This window comes from Oncorhynchus gorbuscha, linkage group LG22 (genome assembly GCF_021184085.1).
Source record: "Oncorhynchus gorbuscha isolate QuinsamMale2020 ecotype Even-year linkage group LG22, OgorEven_v1.0, whole genome shotgun sequence".
Lineage (NCBI taxonomy): Eukaryota > Metazoa > Chordata > Actinopteri > Salmoniformes > Salmonidae > Oncorhynchus > Oncorhynchus gorbuscha.
Genome location: NC_060194.1, coordinates 8,602,226 through 8,620,615, shown reverse-complemented (window position 1 = coordinate 8,620,615; position 18,390 = coordinate 8,602,226). Strand labels below are relative to the sequence as shown.

General features: G+C 41.3%; 1 protein-coding gene across 6 annotated transcripts in view; it reads right to left on the bottom strand.

The window, feature by feature from the left end:
- The window catches only part of LOC124009740 (fibroblast growth factor 12-like), a 70,305-nt gene that overhangs the window by 13,850 nt on the left and 38,065 nt on the right, over positions 1-18,390 (bottom strand). For all 6 annotated transcript variants that reach the window (XM_046321872.1, XM_046321874.1, XM_046321871.1 and 3 more), the window contains one exon: positions 4,526-4,629. In XM_046321872.1, the coding sequence (XP_046177828.1) occupies positions 4,526-4,629 (104 nt within the window). The remainder of the gene's footprint in view (positions 1-4,525; positions 4,630-18,390) is intronic.

The following is an 18,390-nucleotide window of genomic DNA, read 5'->3' as shown; positions in this document are numbered from 1 at the left end:
AAGAATGAGTTGATGAGTGACATGTATTGAAAGAGTGATAGTACATCACAAGTATTTAGTAATATCTTATTACTTATCAACTTTTGCCCCTTCTGAGTGGTTTGCCAATACCTGATGTCTATGGCAGCGTAGATCGGCTCCAGGTCCCTCTTGTCACAGATACTGGTCATAAAGGAGCCTGACTTAGGCTATATATCTTAGGCTATATAATCTCTGACCCAGCTCGTATATCACAGAGGGAGGGAGAGCGAAAGTCAGTCACCATACAGTCATGGAAGCCAACAGTAAATACACTTGTTGAACATAGCCAATCAGAGATTATGATTCACAGCTAATTCACAAGGGACACGTGCCAGCATGGCACTGACTGGTTCACATTACTCACTCAGGCCCAGGAGTAGTCCATTGGCACAGTGGAAGGGGGCACCTCCTTACAACATACAAGACACACATACTGTACACAAATCAAAACCAATTGTATTTGTCACATGCAGTGAATAAAACATGTGTAGACCTTACCGTTGCATGCTTACTTTACAAGCCCTTATCCAACAATGCAGTTGATTAAATAGAGTTAAGTAAATATTTACAAAATAAACTAAAGTGAAGAAAAATAATAATAAAAACAATAACGAGGCTATATACAGGGGGTACCGGTACCGAGTCAATGTACAGGGGTACAGGTTAGTCAGGGTAATTTGTAAAGTGACTATGAATTGATAATAAACAGCGAGTAGCAGCAGTGTAAAAAGTAAAGGGGGGGGGGGGGGATCGTCAATGTAAATAGTCCAGGTGGCCATTTTATTCATTGTTCAGCAGTCTTAAGGCTTGGGCGTAGAAGCTGTTAAGGAGCCTTTTGGTCCTAGACTTGGCGCTCTGGTACAGCTTACCGTGCGGTAGCAGAGAGAACAGTCTATGACCTGAGTGGCTGGAGTCTGAAAATGTTTCGGGCCTTCCTCTGATTTTTCAGCCTTCTGTAACAGCTCCTGATATGGTAGGTTTTGTACTTAGTCTGTGAATGAAATAAAAATATCATCAATAAACATTTAGCGAGAAAAATAACTTACTTTAGTTTGAAAGTAATTTATATGCTAATAGAGGGGCTGTCACGACAAAATAGATTAAGGCCGGTGATGCTGACACAGTTAATATGCAACCAACTGTGTACTTTGCTGAATGCTTGCTGACAAGAGCCATAGCTATATTTATTTTTGCCCTAGAAAACACACAATCAACTTATATGAGAACAGGCATGTTGTTTTGGGTTAGCAGACAGAGACCCCAAATGCTAGCTAACTCTTGCAAATCAGGGTAAGTTATACATCTTTGCATGAGTTGAAATGAGTTGGCCAGCCAGCTAACGTTAACTAGCCAGTTCGAGTTGAAACATTATTGAAAGCAAGCTTGCTACATCCTCTGATTAGCTAGCAAGCTAGTGCCCAAGTGCCTGCCCTGTATTGACCTTAAATGCCAATGGGCTACAGTCAGCTATTGTTAGCAAGGTAGCTAGCTAACATGAGCTGCATATCTTCCTCGGACAAGCTACATCACATTACACGTTAGCTTCATGCATTTAGCTAGCTACAGTACAGTATCATTCCTCTTTCATCTGTGGTATCATAGCTAGCCTGGCTCGCTAGCGTTATCAAAAAATGTTGTATAACCAAACGTCGCTACTAGCTAGTACCAGCTATTTACTTTGCTAAAGTACTCACCAACACCAGCGGTTATACGGTTGACATTCGGCAGAAGTGACCGTGTCGGAGGTAATCCATTCCTGGCCATTTGGCAATATTGTTGAAATGCATTGGAGGTTTGCATCAACTTTATGGAATTCAATTGTCCCTCCAATTTGCCGAGTGAAATGTGCGTGCGTGGCACCCATATGCAAACTTGACAACAAATGGCAGCTGGGGAAAGACCACAATGTGTTGTCTCTGGGCAATTGGGTATCATCGGCAAAAGTGGGCATGTACAGTTGAATTCGGAAGTTTACATACACTTAGGTTGGAGTCATTAAAACTCGTTTTTCAACCACTCCACAGAAACTATAGTTTTGGCAAGTCGGTTAGGACATCTACTTTGTGCATGACACAAGTAATTTTTCCAACAACTGTTTAGACAGATTATTTCACTTATAATTCACTGTATCACAATTCCAGTGGGTTAGAAGTTTACATACACTAAATTGACCGTGCCTTTAAACATTTTGGTAAATTCCAGACAATTATGTCATGGCTTTAGATGCTTCTGAAAGGCTAATTGACATAATTTGAGTCAATTGGAGGTGTACCTGTGGATGTATTTCAAGACCTACCTTCAAACTCAGTGCCTCTTTTCTTGACAAAAAAAGAAATCAGCCAAGACCTCAGCCAAAAAATTGTAGACCTCCACAAGTCTGGTTCATCATTGGGAGCAATTTCCAAACGCCTGAAGGTACCACGTTCATCTGTACAAACAATAGTACGCAAGTATAAACACCATGGGACCATGCAGCTGTCATACCGCTCAGGAACGAGATGCGTTCTGTCTCCTAGAGATGAACGCACTTTGGTGCAAAAAGTGCAAATCAATCCCAGAAAAACAGACCTTGTGAAGATGCTGGAGGAAACAGGTACAAAAGTATCTATATCCACAGTAAAATGAGTCATAACCTGAAAGGCCGCACAGCAAGGAAGAAGCCACTGCTCCAAAACCACCATTTAAAAAAGCCAGACTACAGTTTGCAACTGCACACGGTGACAAAGATCATTCTTTTTGGAGAAATGTCCTCTGGTCTGATGAAACAAAAATAGAACTGTTTGGCCATAATGACCATTGTTATGTTTGGAGGAAAAAGGGGAGGCTTGCAAGCCGAAGAACACCATCCCAACCGTGAAGCACAGGGTGGCAGCATCATGTTGTGGGGGTGCTTTGCTGCAGGAGGGACTGGTGCACTTCACAAAATAGATGGCATCATGAGGGGGGGAAATTATGTGGATATATTGAAGCAACATCTCAAGACATCAGTCAGGATGTTAAAGCTTGGTCGCAAATGGGTCTTCCAAATGGACAATGACCCCAAGCATACTTCCAAAGTTGTGGCAAAATGGCTTAAGGACAACAAAGTCAAGGTGTTGGCCATCACAAAGCCCTGACCTCCATCCTATAGAAAATCTGTGGGAAGAACTGAAAAAGCATGTCCGAGCAAGGATGCCTACAAACCTGACTCAGTTACACCAGCTCTGTCAGGAGGAATGGGACAAAATTCACCCAACTTATTGTGGGAAGCTTGTGGAAGGCTACCCAAAACATTTGACCCAAGTTAAACAATTTAAAGAAAAAGCTACCAAATACTAATTGAGTGTATGCAAACTTCTGACCCACTGGGAATGTGATGTAAGAAATACAATCTGAAATAAATCATTCTCTACTATTATTCTGACATTTCACATTCTTAAAATAAAGTGTTGATCCTAACTAACCTAAGACAGGGTTTTTTTTACTCAGATTAAATGTCAGGAATTGTGAAAAACTGAGTTTAAAAGTATTTGGCTAAGGTGTATGTAAACTTCCAACTTCAACTGTAAGTAGCCCATACCCAACCCTCCAGTAAGTCGTGACGAACTCACTTACAAACTCTGTGTTGCCACGAGACTGACTTCATGACCAAAACTATCCTATTTACACTTTGTCGTAAATTTTGAGACAAGAGGGCTTCCCGAGTAGCGCAGAGGTCTAAGGCACTGCATCGCAGTACTAGAGGCGTCACTACAGATCTGGCCCAGCGCTGTCTGGGTTAGGGGGTTTGGCCGGCCAGGTTTCCCTTGTCCCATCGCACTCTAGCGACTCCTGTGGCGGGCCGGGCGCATGCACGCTGACACGGTCGCAGGTTGGACGGTGTTTCCTCCGACACATTGGTGCGGCTGGCTTCCGGGTTAAGCGAGCAGTGTGTCAAGAAGCAGTGCAGCTTGGCAGGGTCGTGTTTCAGAGGACGCATGGCTCTCGACCTTCGCCTCTCCCAAGTCCGTGCGGGAGTTGCAGGGATGGGACAAGACTGTACCAATTTGATATCACGAAATTGGGGAGAAAAAAATATGAATACATTTTTTTTTTTAAATACCATTTCACACAAGAATAAATGTTTCTGACACATATTGATGCCACATAGGCAGTTGTCAAAGGAGAAGTTTGATTTTAGGGGCAGTTAGTCTTTTTCTCTAAAGTTTGCATTAAGTGCATGCAAGGTACTAGAAAGAAATAAGGAACAAGGTGGAAATTATTGCACAATAAAACAAGTGTTTTACACAGCTCCACACAAAAATACAGAAATAGATATGTATCAATGTAGAATGAATGTGGTAATGTACAATGAAGGAAAACATTTTACGAAACAAAACAAAAACAACAAATACAAAAACATATGCATGCACACTGCACAACATTAGCATGTATTCATACACACACAAAAAGACACGCATGGACTCATAAACGAACAGGCACAAACACACATACACACACGCCTGTGAGAGGCGGTGGCTCTTACTGAGCTGTAGAGGAATCCTTCTCCGTTCATTCCAATGTAGAGGCCGGCCTTCACCCCTTGGATGGCCACCACCCTCAGACCCACAGGAATTAGATTAAACAGTGCTGAGAGAGAGAGATTGAGAGAGAGAGAGAGAGAGAGAAACAGAGACAGAGAGAGAGACAGAGAGAGAGAGAGAAAAGACAGGTATTACTCACCGGAGACCTTTTGACCTCGCACTTTTAGTATTTAACTTTTACCTGTGAAAGGCCTGCTGTGCGCAATTATAACTGAATTACCCGGGAGATGGATCCCACTTCTGACACCAGTGTGACCTGACTGATGTTCCTGTATGGCACCTCTTAAAGTGGGGTTTTTGAACAGTGGCTGACATTGCAGTTATACCACATGTATTTTCCTTCTGAGGCAGAATTCCCTCTGAAGTGGACACTCCTTTTGAAGTGGTCTTCCCTGAGAGCAAATATTTGACAAAACGTGGACATCCCTCTCTCAGGTGGACTCTTTCCTAAAGTGGTCTTCCTCTAGTGGTGAATTTCCATGTTGAGTGGTTAGGGATACAGCACGAGCACTAAGAAGATTGTAAGTGGTGACGGAATCAGATGAAGCTCAGATAAAGCTCACAGGGATTAGAGGAGAGGTGCCAACACATGTCTGTCCGCCCAGTAGATTCAATTTCACTCAATAAAAATCGACATGCCGCTTTCGCCTAGCTATAGTATAAATTGTCCTCTGAGGATCTCCAGGCAGGAGATATACTTACACTGAAAAGGCTTTGATGGATCTTTCAGCTACTGTACTCTGGGCCCAATGTGGCGGGGTTGTCCAGCACTTCATAGTTTCCTTTCCTTTCTTTTCCATTTTCTCGCTCTCTCTTTCATTCATCCGTCGCTCGGTTGCACTTTCTGACGGAGGCCTCTGTTGCTTTGATGACCAAAACTTGTCTCTCCGAGGATTCGTGCATGACTTCGTGAGCGTGAGACAGAATGTTCTGGACGAGAGCTGCCGCCATCAAGAGCGATCAGCCATCAACCGCACAGACATATTGTAGGGTTCAATCAGATCAGATGCAGTGCCCTCAGACAGACCTAGACATATTGTAGGGTTCAATCAGATCAGATGCAGTGCCCTCAGACAGACCTAGACATATTGTAGGGTTCAATCAGATCAGATGCAGTGCCCTCAGACAGACCTAGACATATTTTAGGGTTCAATCAGACCAGATGCAGTCCCCTCAGACAGACCTACATTGCCATTGCCTGAGATCAGAGAAGTGGTAGGACGTGTGGGGTAGAAATCATGAAATGATTAATAGCTGCCAGAGCTCTCATTTGACTTGTTCAGCAACTGTGACTTAACTAATGAGACAGGAGCTGTCCTACATTCGAATCCGTAAGAGAAAACCCTGCTTTTGTCTACTTTATCGAATGATTCAACAATCATGTCCTTTAAGCATGCAAAGACATTGGCAAACATTGAGTTTTTATTTAATTTGACTTATTTAACCTTTATTTAACTAGGCAAGCGTTAACGACGAGCCTGTTACTCACGCGTCTATAATATCTGACAGACACCAGCTAAAGCTGGCCTAACCTGCCATATGAGAGTGTAAAAAGATTTCCAGAAATATTCATTCTTCAAAAGGGCAGACAAACGTGTCAAAGTGACTCAAGAACGTCAACTCCTAGGAATGTCAGCCCTCTGAAGAAGCTGTAATCGGCCAAGGCGAATCCAAAAGGGAAGGTAAGCCTGTTTGATGCGCTAATATGGGCTCGGTAGATAATACAACCCCGGGACAGTTTAGAAAGTGCTGGGCCGTGCAAATGGGAAGGGCAGTTCCTATAATCCTGAGGGACATACTTTGGGTGAAATTTGGTGGGAGAAAGTGGGGGGGGGGCTTACTGTGACAGATAGAGAAGGCTCTCTCAGCTGCACTAACAGCTAATGCTAAACAAGAGCATTAGCCATGGAGATGATAGAGCAGGCGAAGAACTAGCACTGTATATAGAGTTGGTCTTCCACAACCAGCGATGGTTTCATAAGCCTCAATTTGTGCAGGTACTTATAGAGGAGCGATCAACCGAATTGGCGATGAAATTAGTGTCGGGTTGCTGACTCAAAATTGAACACGGTTGTTAATGAATTTAATGGTGGTTTCCAAGCACTCTCTTGCAATTGTGTACTAACCTACCAGTCAATCATATTACCAATAAGACGCCCACTCAGTACTGTAAATGCAGCCGCCTGCACCCTAAAACCAGCTTTATCAGCCCACCAACAAATATCATGACATTTAGAAACCAAATTCCTAATTTTGGACAATTAAACAGAATGTTTTGTATTTGTGCATGAAATCCTCCTGTTCTCTGAAATCAACAGTTTATCCTTGTCAGATTTGCTTTCAGCTTGCTGCCTAAAGAATAAGCATGGACCATTCTTTATTGGAGGAGAATTAGAGGCCAAATAAATGTAACTGAAATGTCTGGTTTCACCATAGCTGGTCACACCTAGTATGCAGTTAGAGTTTTTACCTCTGATCCCAAAAGTACAACCAAACCGCCTCCTGAAAGTAAATTATTCCTGCCATCTCGGCATCACATAATGTAGCAGAGGTCAGGAGGTCGAGCAGTTCAAGGGTGGAGGTAATCTATTATTCTAATAATCCATCACACAGATCAATAGGTCCTGAATCCCAAGCTTTCACTTTGCATTTCTCTCCCTCTCTATCTCTCATCTCTCAACCCTCCCTCCCTACATGCCTATTAGTAACTATTGCTCAACAGTTCTCCAGCTCTCTCTTACTGTATTCTAAAATGTTCTATCTTTCCCCCAATGGGAAAAACAGACATCATGGTCACGTTGTATGGTGGTTGTCTAGAGAAAGGTTTTTAGCAAGCAGTTTTTATCTGGTTGTAATCTGGATATCTAACCAGATAACAACCAACAACGACGAGGCGGCCTACAGGGAGGAGGTGAGGGCCCTCGGAGTGTGGTGTCAGGAAAATAACCTCACACTCAACGTCAACAAAACTAAGGAGATGATTGTGGACTTCAGGAAACAGCAGAGGGAACACCCCCCTATCCACATCGATGGAACAGTAGTGGAGAGGGTAGTAAGTTTTAAGTTCCTCGGCGTACACATCACAGACAAACTGAACTGGTCCACCCACACAGACAGCATCGTAAAGAAGGTGCAGCAGCGCCTCTTCAACCTCAGGAGGCTGAAGAAATTTGGCTTGTCACCAAAAGCACTCACAAACTTCTACAGATGCACAATCAAGAGCATCCTGTCGGGCTGTATCACCGCCTGGTACGGCAACTGCTCCGCCCACAACCGTAAGGCTCTCCAGAGGGTAGTGAGGTCTGCACAACGCATCACCGGGGGCAAACTACCTGCCCTCCAGGACACCTACACCACCCGATGTCACAGGAAGGCCATAAAGATCATCAAGGACAACAACCACCCGAGCCACTGCCTGTTCACCCCGCTATCATCCAGAAGGCAAGGTCAGTACAGGTGCATCAAAGCTGGGACCGAGAGACTGAATAACAGCTTCTATCTCAAAGCCATCAGACTGTTAAACAGCCACCACTAACATTGAGTGGCTGCTGCCAACACACTGACTCAACTCCAGCCACTTTAATAATGGGAATTGATGGGAATTGATGTAAAATATATCACTAGACACTTTAAACAATGCTACTTAATATAATATTTACATAGCCTACATTATTTATCTCATATGTATACGTATATACTGTACTCTATATCATCTACTGCATCTTTATGTAATACATGTATCACTAGCCACTTTAAACTATGCCACTTTGTTTACATACTCATCTCATATTGTCACGCCTTGGTCTTAGTATTTTGTGTTTTCGTTATTTATTTGGTCAGGCCAGGGTGTGACATGGGTTTATTTTGTTGTGTTTCGTATTGGGGTTTTAGTAGGCATTGGGATTGTGGCTGAGTAGGGGTGTCTAGTATAGGCTATGGCTGCCTGAGGCGGTTCTCAATCAGAGTCAGGTGATTCTCGTTGTCTCTGATTGGGAACCATATTTAGGTAGCCTAGGTTTCACTGTGTGTTTTGTGGGTGATTGTTCCTGTCTCTGTGTTTGTTGTCACAAGATAGGCTGTATAGGTTTTCGCGTTTCGTTTGTTGTTTTGCTATTTATGTTATTTCATGTATCGTTCAATTTCATTAAAGAACATGAGTAACCACCACGCCGCATTTTGGTCCGACTCTCTTTCTACAGACGAACGCCGTTACACATATGTATATACTGTACTCGATACCACCTACTGCATCTTGCCTATGCCGCTCTGTACCATCACTCATTCATATATCTTTATGTACATATTCTTTATCCCTTTACACTTGTGTGTATAAGGTAGTAATTTTGAAATTGTTAGCTAGATTACTCGTTGGTTATTACTGCATTGTCGGAACTAGAAGCACAAGCATTTCACTACACTCGCATTAACATCTGCTAACCATGTGTATGTGACAAATAAAATTGGATTTGATTTGAAAATATGACGTCTTTACGATGACAATTTGAATAATTGGGATATTTAGGATCGCGGCTGATTAGGGGTGTGGTATAGGCTTGGCTGCCTGAGGCGATTCTCAATTAGAGTCAGGTGCTTATCGTTGTCTCTGATTGGGAACCGTATTTAGGTAGCCTGAGTTCGCTTTGTATTTCGTGGGTGTTTGTTTCTGTCTCTGTGTTGTAGTCACCAGATAGGCTGTAATTAGTTTCACGTTCCGTTCTGTTGCTTTTGTACTTAGTATTCAGTTATTTCATGTACCACGATTTATTTCATTAAAGTCATGAGTAACCTACACGCTGGATTTCAACAGACGAACGCCGTTACAATCATTCCAATCAGTAAAAGCACTTCAGATGAACAACAGTGCAGTTGGTTGCAATCTGGTTATACAATCATTTCTTAAACAGAAAAAAAAGCATTAAGACATCATGAGCCAGCTAGGCCAGGTTCTTCTCTCCTTTCCTCTCTGTGTCGTCTTCAGTCTGTCTCTGAGCATGAAGCTTCTCGCAGGGGGAATTATTCATTTGGTACAAATGGAGAAGGAGGTATTTTTAGTTCTATTTACTGAATTATTTACTGCAGTTTACTGCATTCCTCCATCCCTGGGCCAGCATTACTGGGTATTGAGAAGATTTCCCAGATACCACTGACCCAAATCACACTGTATTGGAAAACGGTCATTTATACGGTCATTTGGGGTATTATCAACAGTAAAATACTCAAGAAATGTTTTTACTGCAGCATACTGTAAATGATGGTGCATTGTGGGATAATGCTGTGGGTGGGGAAATAATTGCTGTATTTTGAATGGTACACACAAAAAAATACTGGAAGCAAGTGACCTGTAAGTTACTGTAAAAAAAAAAAAAAAAAAAAGGTACACTATGTTACTAAATTCCAAATAAACTTTGGTTTAACAGCACATTACTGTAATCCACCTCTCATAATACAGTACCATACCGCAATTTACGAACACCAACAAACCTTTGACCACTAGTGAGTATATGGTACTGTTGTTTCTAGCTCATTAACATATTTTGAGGCGTGCCTTGTAAGAGGTATTGATTCCTGTGGTTATAGAGCCCCATCAATTGTAAAATATATAGAGGACTCATTGTAGTGGCAGCAAGTCTCAAATGGTTGAGCATTTTGTCATGGCCTTTTTGTCTGTTTTGCCCTGTAGTTACTGCCAGTCTGGAAGCTTTTGTTAAGGCCTCTGGAAGTGTAAATGATATAAAACACAAAATGTGAATTAAGATCACTTTGTTGGTCAATTGCACACAAGGTCCAACTGAAATGTAACTTCTGCTTAAAAATAGACATGCATATGTTTTAAAGAGGTGTGGCCATACAGGGAGCTGTTGTTGTGGGGGGTTAGGTGCCTTGCTCAAGGACACAACGGCAAGCAACGGAATCTAGGATTTGATACAACTCACTTCCCAAAAGATTTTTGGGGCAAACTTTCCAAACTGAAGTAGTTTGATGCTGATCTTACTTATCTGAGTGCTCAATCATGATTGTAGGGATTTGAACTGGCAACCCTCCGGCTGCTGGCTCACCTCTCTAACCGTAAGGCTACCTGCCACCCTATGCTGGAATGTGTAAACTTTTTACCTACACTGTAAAAAAAATCCTGTTGTTTTCACGGTATCTTACTGGCAGCCAATAACCTGTTGGTTAATACAAAACAAATGACAGTATATTACCATAAATTCCAAAGAATGTATTGTTTAACCAAAGTTTATTTGGAATTTACAGTAACACATTTTTTTTACAGTAACTTACAGGTAACTGTCTGCCAGTAAGTTACTGTAAAAACAAGTTACTGTTTTACAGTGTAGCAGCTAACCTGCTTACACCCATGCCGTAATTACAGTAAACTACAGTGAAATGCAAACCCCTCCTCTCAATGAATTTCATTAATTCAGCGTAGCCTAGTGGTTAGAGCGTTGGACTAGTAACCGGAAGGTTGTGAGTTCAAACCCCCGAGCTGACAAGGTACAAATCTGTCGTTCTGCCCCTGAACAGGCAGTTAACCCACTGTTCCCAGGCCGTCATTGAAAATAAGAATATGTTCTTAACTGACTTGCCTGGTTAAATAAAGGTAAAATAAATAAAAAATAAAAAAATTAAGTCATTCTGATTATTTTTACCATAAAATACAGACAATTATATGGTATTGTACTGTGTGTCATTACACAGTACTTGCTTTGATACTGTATTTATATTACAGTAGGTGTACTGTAATATGAAACACATAATTTTACAAGCCACTGAGCTGCCTATAACATGCTGTCTAATTCACGGAAAACCCTTTACAGTGCAGCATCACTCCTAGAACACTGCAACTGTTCCATTCCCAATAACTCATTTAAAGGACCCCCCCCCAGAGGAAGTTGTCGCCAATATGTCAATATAATTTCCTGTCCTAGCGATGAAATGCATGTTTAGGTTCCACCTCCGAAGAATGACGAAGGCTACTTATACACATTCAAGAATTGGGTGTGGTAATTTCCCAGTGGAGTTGATGAACATCAACTAATAGGGCTAGCTAGCATGCTAACCTTATCTAGATTAGCTAACTAGCTATTTTGCTAACCTTATCTAGCTAGCTAATGTTATATGTTGTTGGATATTTTAAAAAAGGTACTACACCGTATTCAAAAGATTAGCCAGCTGGCTCTATGGATGGTTCTGGAGCTGGATTTGTCATAAGCATTGATTTAGGGAAAATATTGCCACAGATGGCAACCACTGTCCTATCTTTGACTTCGCCATCTATTGTTTTCTCCAAAGTTTTGTCATCTTCCATAAATTACGGCCACAAATCCAACACAGAAATAGTTAGAAATAATAAAATGAAGCGCTGGTAATATGGACAGCTGGCTGATATGCGTTTTTTCTACATTGTAATGGACCACGGTAGAGCAAAGCAAAGTCAGCCCATGCTCATGACTCATGGTTCTCACAAATGATAGGCTACAATGACTTTGCTCATGATCATGCACGACACGTAATTAACTATAAATTCCTTCTGCTTCTTTGGTAATTATGCCAATCCTCAAACAAATGTTATAGGTGCAGGCTGCCACCTACTATATTGGCTGTGTATCAGCCTACTATTCTGTATTATAAACTGTTTGGTTTGAGCACTGAATGTTGATTGGCTGTGGTATATCAGACCGTATACAACAGGTATGATAAAACATTTACGTTTACTGCTCTAATTACGTTGGTAATCAGTTTATAATAGCAATAAGACACATCGGGGGGTTGTGTTATACTGTATGGCCAATATACCATGGCTAAGGGCTGTGTACACCTCCGCGTTGCGTCGTGCCTAAGAACAGCACTGAGCCGTGCTATATTGGCAATATACCACACATCCTCAGGCCTTAATTGCTTAAGTATGAATTCATTATACTTTGTGCAAAATTACCAACTAACCCTGCACCCATTGAAACCTCACCACTATTCCACTACTTTGTCCCTATCTGATCCTACTCCAGGCCAGCAGTCTGGGAGGACGGGCACTGTTGTTCAAAACATATTTTCTGCAGTAAAATCTTGTACACCCTGTGGCGACCCATCATTCAGGGTTGGTGGGGCAAATAAAATAAAAAATAAAATATATACACTACCAGTCAAAAGTTTTAGAACACCTACTCATTCAAGGGTTTTTCTATTTCTTCCTATTATTATTTTTAAAATGCACCCCCTTTTTCTCCATAATTTCGTGGTATCCAATTGGTAGTTACAGTCTTGTCCCATCGCTGCAAGTCCCGTACAGACTTGGGAGAGGCGAAGGTCGAGAGCCGTGCATCCTCCAAAACACAACCCAGCCAAGCCGCACTGCCCACTTAACCTGGAAGCCAGCCGCACCAATGTGTCGCCTGGTGACCTTGTCAACGTGCAATGCTCCTGGCCAGCCACAGGAGTCGCTAGTGCGCGATGGGACAAGAACATCCCTGCCGGCCAAACCCTCCCCTAACACGGAACCCAAACCGGCTGTGCGCATGTGCCATCGTGCACCATCGTGCATAAATGTACTTTGTCCCTCCTCAACAAACGCGATCACGACACGCAGGTTAAAATATCAAAACAAACTCTGAAACAATTACATTAATTTGGAGACAGGTCGAAAAGCATTAAACATTTATGGCAATTTAGCTAGCTAGCTTGCACTTGCTAGCTAATTTGTCCTATTTAGCTAGCTTGCTGTTGCTAGCCAATTTGTCCTGGGATATAAACATTGACTTGTTATTTTACCTGAAATGCACAAGGTCCTCTACTCCGACAATTAATCCACACATAAAATGGTCAACCGAATCGTTTCTAGTCATCTCTACTCCTTCCAGGCTTTTCTTCTCTGGACTTTATATTGCGATTAGCAACTTTCATAAATTAGGTGCATTACCGCCACCGATCTTGTTCGTCTTTCAGTCACCCACGTGGGTATAACCAATGAGGAGATGGCACGTGGGTACCTGCTTCTATAAACCAATGAGGAGATGGGAGAGGCAGGACTTGCATTACAAATAGAACTGACTTCTATTTTAGCCCGTGGCAACTCAGACACTTGTTGGCGCGCTCGAGCAGTGTGGGTGCAATAATTGAATAATATAGATTTCTAAATTTATTTTGCAATGCGAGCGCACGGTGTAGTCAGCCTGTAACCCAGATGACGTTGGGACAATTGTACACTGCCCCATGGGTCTACCGGTCACAGCCGGCTGCGACAGAGCCAGGATTCGAACCAGGATCTCTTGTGGCACAGATAGCACTGTGATGCAGTGCCTTAGACCACAGTGCCACTCGAGATGAGTGTTTTTCTTTATTTTTACTATTTTCTACATTGTATAATAATAGTGAAGACATCAAAACTATGAAATAACACATATGGAATCATGTAGTAACCAAAAAAGTGTTAAACAAATCAAAACATATTTTATATTTGAGATTCTTCAAATAGCCACCCTTTGCCTTGATGACAGCTTTGCACACTCTTGGCATTCTCTCAACCAGATTCATGAGGTAGTCACCTGGAATGCATTTCAATTAACAGGTGTGCCTTGTTTGTTCATTTGTGAAATGTCTTTCCTTAATGCGTTTGAGCCAATCAGTTGTGTTGTGACATGGTAGTAGTGGAAAACAGAAGATAGCTCTATTTGGTAAAAGATCAAGTCCATATTATGGCACGAACAGCTCAAATAAGCAAATAGTTATTATCATTACTTTAAGACATGAAGGTCAGTCAATACGGAAAGTTTCAAGAACTTTGAAAGTTTCTTCAAGTGCAGTCACAAAAACCATCAAGCACTATGATGAAACTGTCTCTCATGAGAAACTGGCTCTCAAGTCTAAGTCCTTAGTAGGGGTAGACATCGAACATGTATACCCTTTGGGTCCTGCAAGTTACATTATTAGAGCCCTTGAGCCAAGAAGGCTCAAGTTCATTGGCCACAGATAAAAATCAAATCAAAATCACATTGTATGTACAGTAGCTGATCATGTCAACATCTTACTTTCAAAATCTTAGCTGGCAGTCATCATCATGAATCAAGTCGACAATCTACTGGTAAATCCTTTTTAATCCTTATCATATGAAGAGAAATAAAGACGAGAAATAGATAGAATGTATGCTGCTCATCGGCCATCAGACATAAACATTACACAACAAATTGGAAATTTGCAAATTCAACAATGAGCGGTTTCTAAGGAATCCCGTGTTATTTGAAGTGTATCGTTTTTGACATGCAAAGACCCAAATGGCGTTCACCCTAATAATTTGGTCTATTTTCACCTCTTAATTTCGCCTACTGTTCTAACTTGGTGGTGCACATGTAGCCTATAACCTGTTTTTGAGAAATGTAATCATCGAAAATGAGCTTTCGTTGTCTGCTTATATGCCCCTTTTATTTATCCTACGGTTTTGACTTGGTGTACAGGGAGTACACTGGAAGAACGGCCCATGTTCTGAATTCTGTCCCTGTACATTTCAAAAGTGCTGAACAAATAGTTATATTGACTACGTCCGTCATCGCTCGCTCATTAATTTTTTAATCGAAATTAGGGATGGCCTCTTATCCGCTTGTCGTCCCCTTATGCCATAGTTTGTACATCTCAATTGTCAGTAGAACCCACATTTGTTTAAGCAAGTCAGCCATATCAGCTGTTTTTTCAAAAGGCAGTAAATGAGGATGAATGAACTGTTTCGCTGCCAGACAAGGCTCCGCTAGGTGTAGCAGTGGTAAGGTGTTGGGACAGCTGTTGGGACTCTGCTGTTGGGACAGCTTTATGTAGGTCCTAACCGTTTGTCACCGTTATAGTGCAATTACTGTATTGTTTAGTGTTGTGTTGTGTAGTGGCTATGCTGGCATGCATCCCACTAAATTTTTTGGCCCCACCAAGATTTATCTGCTAAAATCGCCACTGCGTACACCCAAGTACTTCTCTGCAGCTTCCACCACAACATCTATCCTCTGTGATTTACATTCCAGTCCTGCGGTACAATTGACAACCATGGCCATGAATGCCAAAAAAACAACCTTACTGAAGCACGTTATTCCTATCACTCTCTATTGGCCTCGGTCTACTCACAGGTAGCCTCTTAAGATCCCTCACCCTGGACCCATCTTTCTCTACTACTCTCCTCACTGCCTCATCATACGACACCTTCTGTACTACTCTGATCCTGGAATCCTCAACCTGCCTTTCTCTCACCAGACACCTCTGATCTCCAGCACCATGGGAACCCCTACAGTTTACACACAGAACCTTTCACACATCTAGGAAACTCCCTCATACATACTGCTGCCACATGACTATAAGCTTGACACCTAAAACAACGTAATGGATTCGAGACAAAAGCTCTCACGGGATAACTGACCCATCCTAACTTAACTTTATCTGAACTCAGTAGTACAGATAGTGTATTCTCTGTTTCACCACACTCTCCACTGGGTCTGTGTCGCACCAAACGGCGGGTGTCACAGACACGGCGAACTTCAGTTGATCCTCCTCAACACTTAACACCACTCCAGTTATCACTCCTTTCAGCAGAGCCCTGCTCCAGAGAGGAAGGAAAGTCACAGTTCTTGTCCTATAAGTTCCTTGATTTTTTTTTTGCATGTGCCTTTTCAATATCTGGATAGACAAAAACTTTTGTGGTCAGAACCATTCATCTTGGGGCAATGGGGGGAGATGGTTTGCAAAATGCTATCATCTCACGCATTTACACAATTGATGAAATTGTCATATACACTACCGTTCTAAAGTTTGGGGTCACTTAGAAATGTCCTTGTTTTCGAAACATAAGCACATTTTTTGTCCATTAAAATAACATCAAATTGATGCCAGCATCCCGGAGTTGCCTCTTCACTTGACATTGGGACTGGTGTTTTGCAGGTACTATTTAATGAAACTGCCACTTGAGGACTTGTGAGGCGTCTGTTTCTCAAACTAGACACTCTAATGTACTTGTCCTCTTGCTCAGTTGTTAGAGGCCCGTGTAACTCCTCTTTCTATTCTGGTTAGATCCAGTTTGAGCTGTTCTGTGAATAGAGTAGTACACAGCATTGAATGAGATCTTCAGTTTCTTAGCAATTTCTTGCATGGAATATCCTTCATTTCTCAGAACAAGAATAGACTGATGAGTTTCAGAAGAAAGTTATTTATTTCTGGCCATTTTGAGCTGTAATCGAACCCACAAATGCTGATGCTCCAGATACACAACTGGTCTGAATAAGGCCAGTTTTATTGCTTCTTTAATCAGAACAACAGTTTTCAGCTATGCTAACATAATTGCAAAAGGGTTTTCTAATGATCAATTAGCCTTTTAAAATGATAAACTTGGATTAGCTAACACAACGTGCCATTGGAACACAGGAGTGATGGTTGCTGATAATAGACCTCTGTATACCTATGTAGATATTCCATTAAAAATTGTTCATTTCCTGCTACAATAGTCATTTACAACATTAACAATGTCTACACTATAATTCTGATAAAATTTTAATGTATTTTAATGGACAAAAAAAAAGTGCTTTTCTTTCAAAAACATGGACATTTTTAAGTGACCCCAAACTTTTGAACGGTATATATATATATATATATATATATATATATATATATATATATATATATATATATACACACATACATATACATATACATATAATATAGAGTACCAGTCAAAAGTTTGGACACACCTACTAATTCAGGGGTTTTTCTTTATTTTTACTATTTTCTACATTGTAGGATAACTATGAAATAACACATATGGAATCATGTAGTAACCAAAAAACTGTTAAACAAATATATTTTAGATTCTTCAAAGTAGCCACCCTTTGCCTTTATGACAGCTTTGCACACTCTTGGCATTCTCTCAACTATGGTTCCTAGAGGGCAAAGTAATCCTTGAGTAGCGCCACTGGCCCCTAGGAAACTGTTGTCTGTCCGACATAAATACTGATCCTGGGGCTTAACCTATTCCTGAGGGATTGTTAACAATGCAGAGACTGTTACCCCCCGAGACACATTCCTCCAGGGTGACTCCTTTAAGGAAAGCTGTTTCTTCACTGTGACAAAGTTCATAGGGAGACACTGTAAAGATTACTGCTTCGGTGCATGGCAAACCGACTTGGAGAGAGCGACCACTGTAAAAGTGGAGGGAAATGACTCGTGGAATGATCCTTTGGACCAGATTTCCCCTGAGAATGAAGTTCCTTCGATTGGATTTATTCCCCGCCATGAACATCCACAGCGAAAGTGCAGTTGTGATAATCACAGGCTTTAGACCTGAATAAATCAAAACACTAACTAGGTTTCCATCCAATTGGTGACAGATTTTCATGCGACTATTCAAAAATGTGCATTAAAACAATATGCGCAATTTCCCACCAGATGGTTTTACCATGCATTGAATAAAAAATACATGTTAAATGGGTTTTCATCGCATGCGACTATTCAAAAATGTGCATTAAAACAATATGCGCAATTTCCCACCAGATGGTTTTACCATGCATTGAATAAAAAATACATGTTAAATGGGTTTTCATCGCATTTTCAACTCTACTGATGGGTTTTCTCACCATAAATGTTGAGTTATATAGTGTGTCCAAGTTTACTTCGATATATATGGTTATTATATAAATATTTGTCCATAAAAGCATTTCTCCCGACATTTCTCGCATAATTCATGTTACCGACAAAAAGATCCTAACCTTGTATAGCATATTTTGTTTTGTCGACAATTGGAACGTTTATTGTTTCCATCAGGTGTTTTGACATTCTTTATACAAAGTGCTTG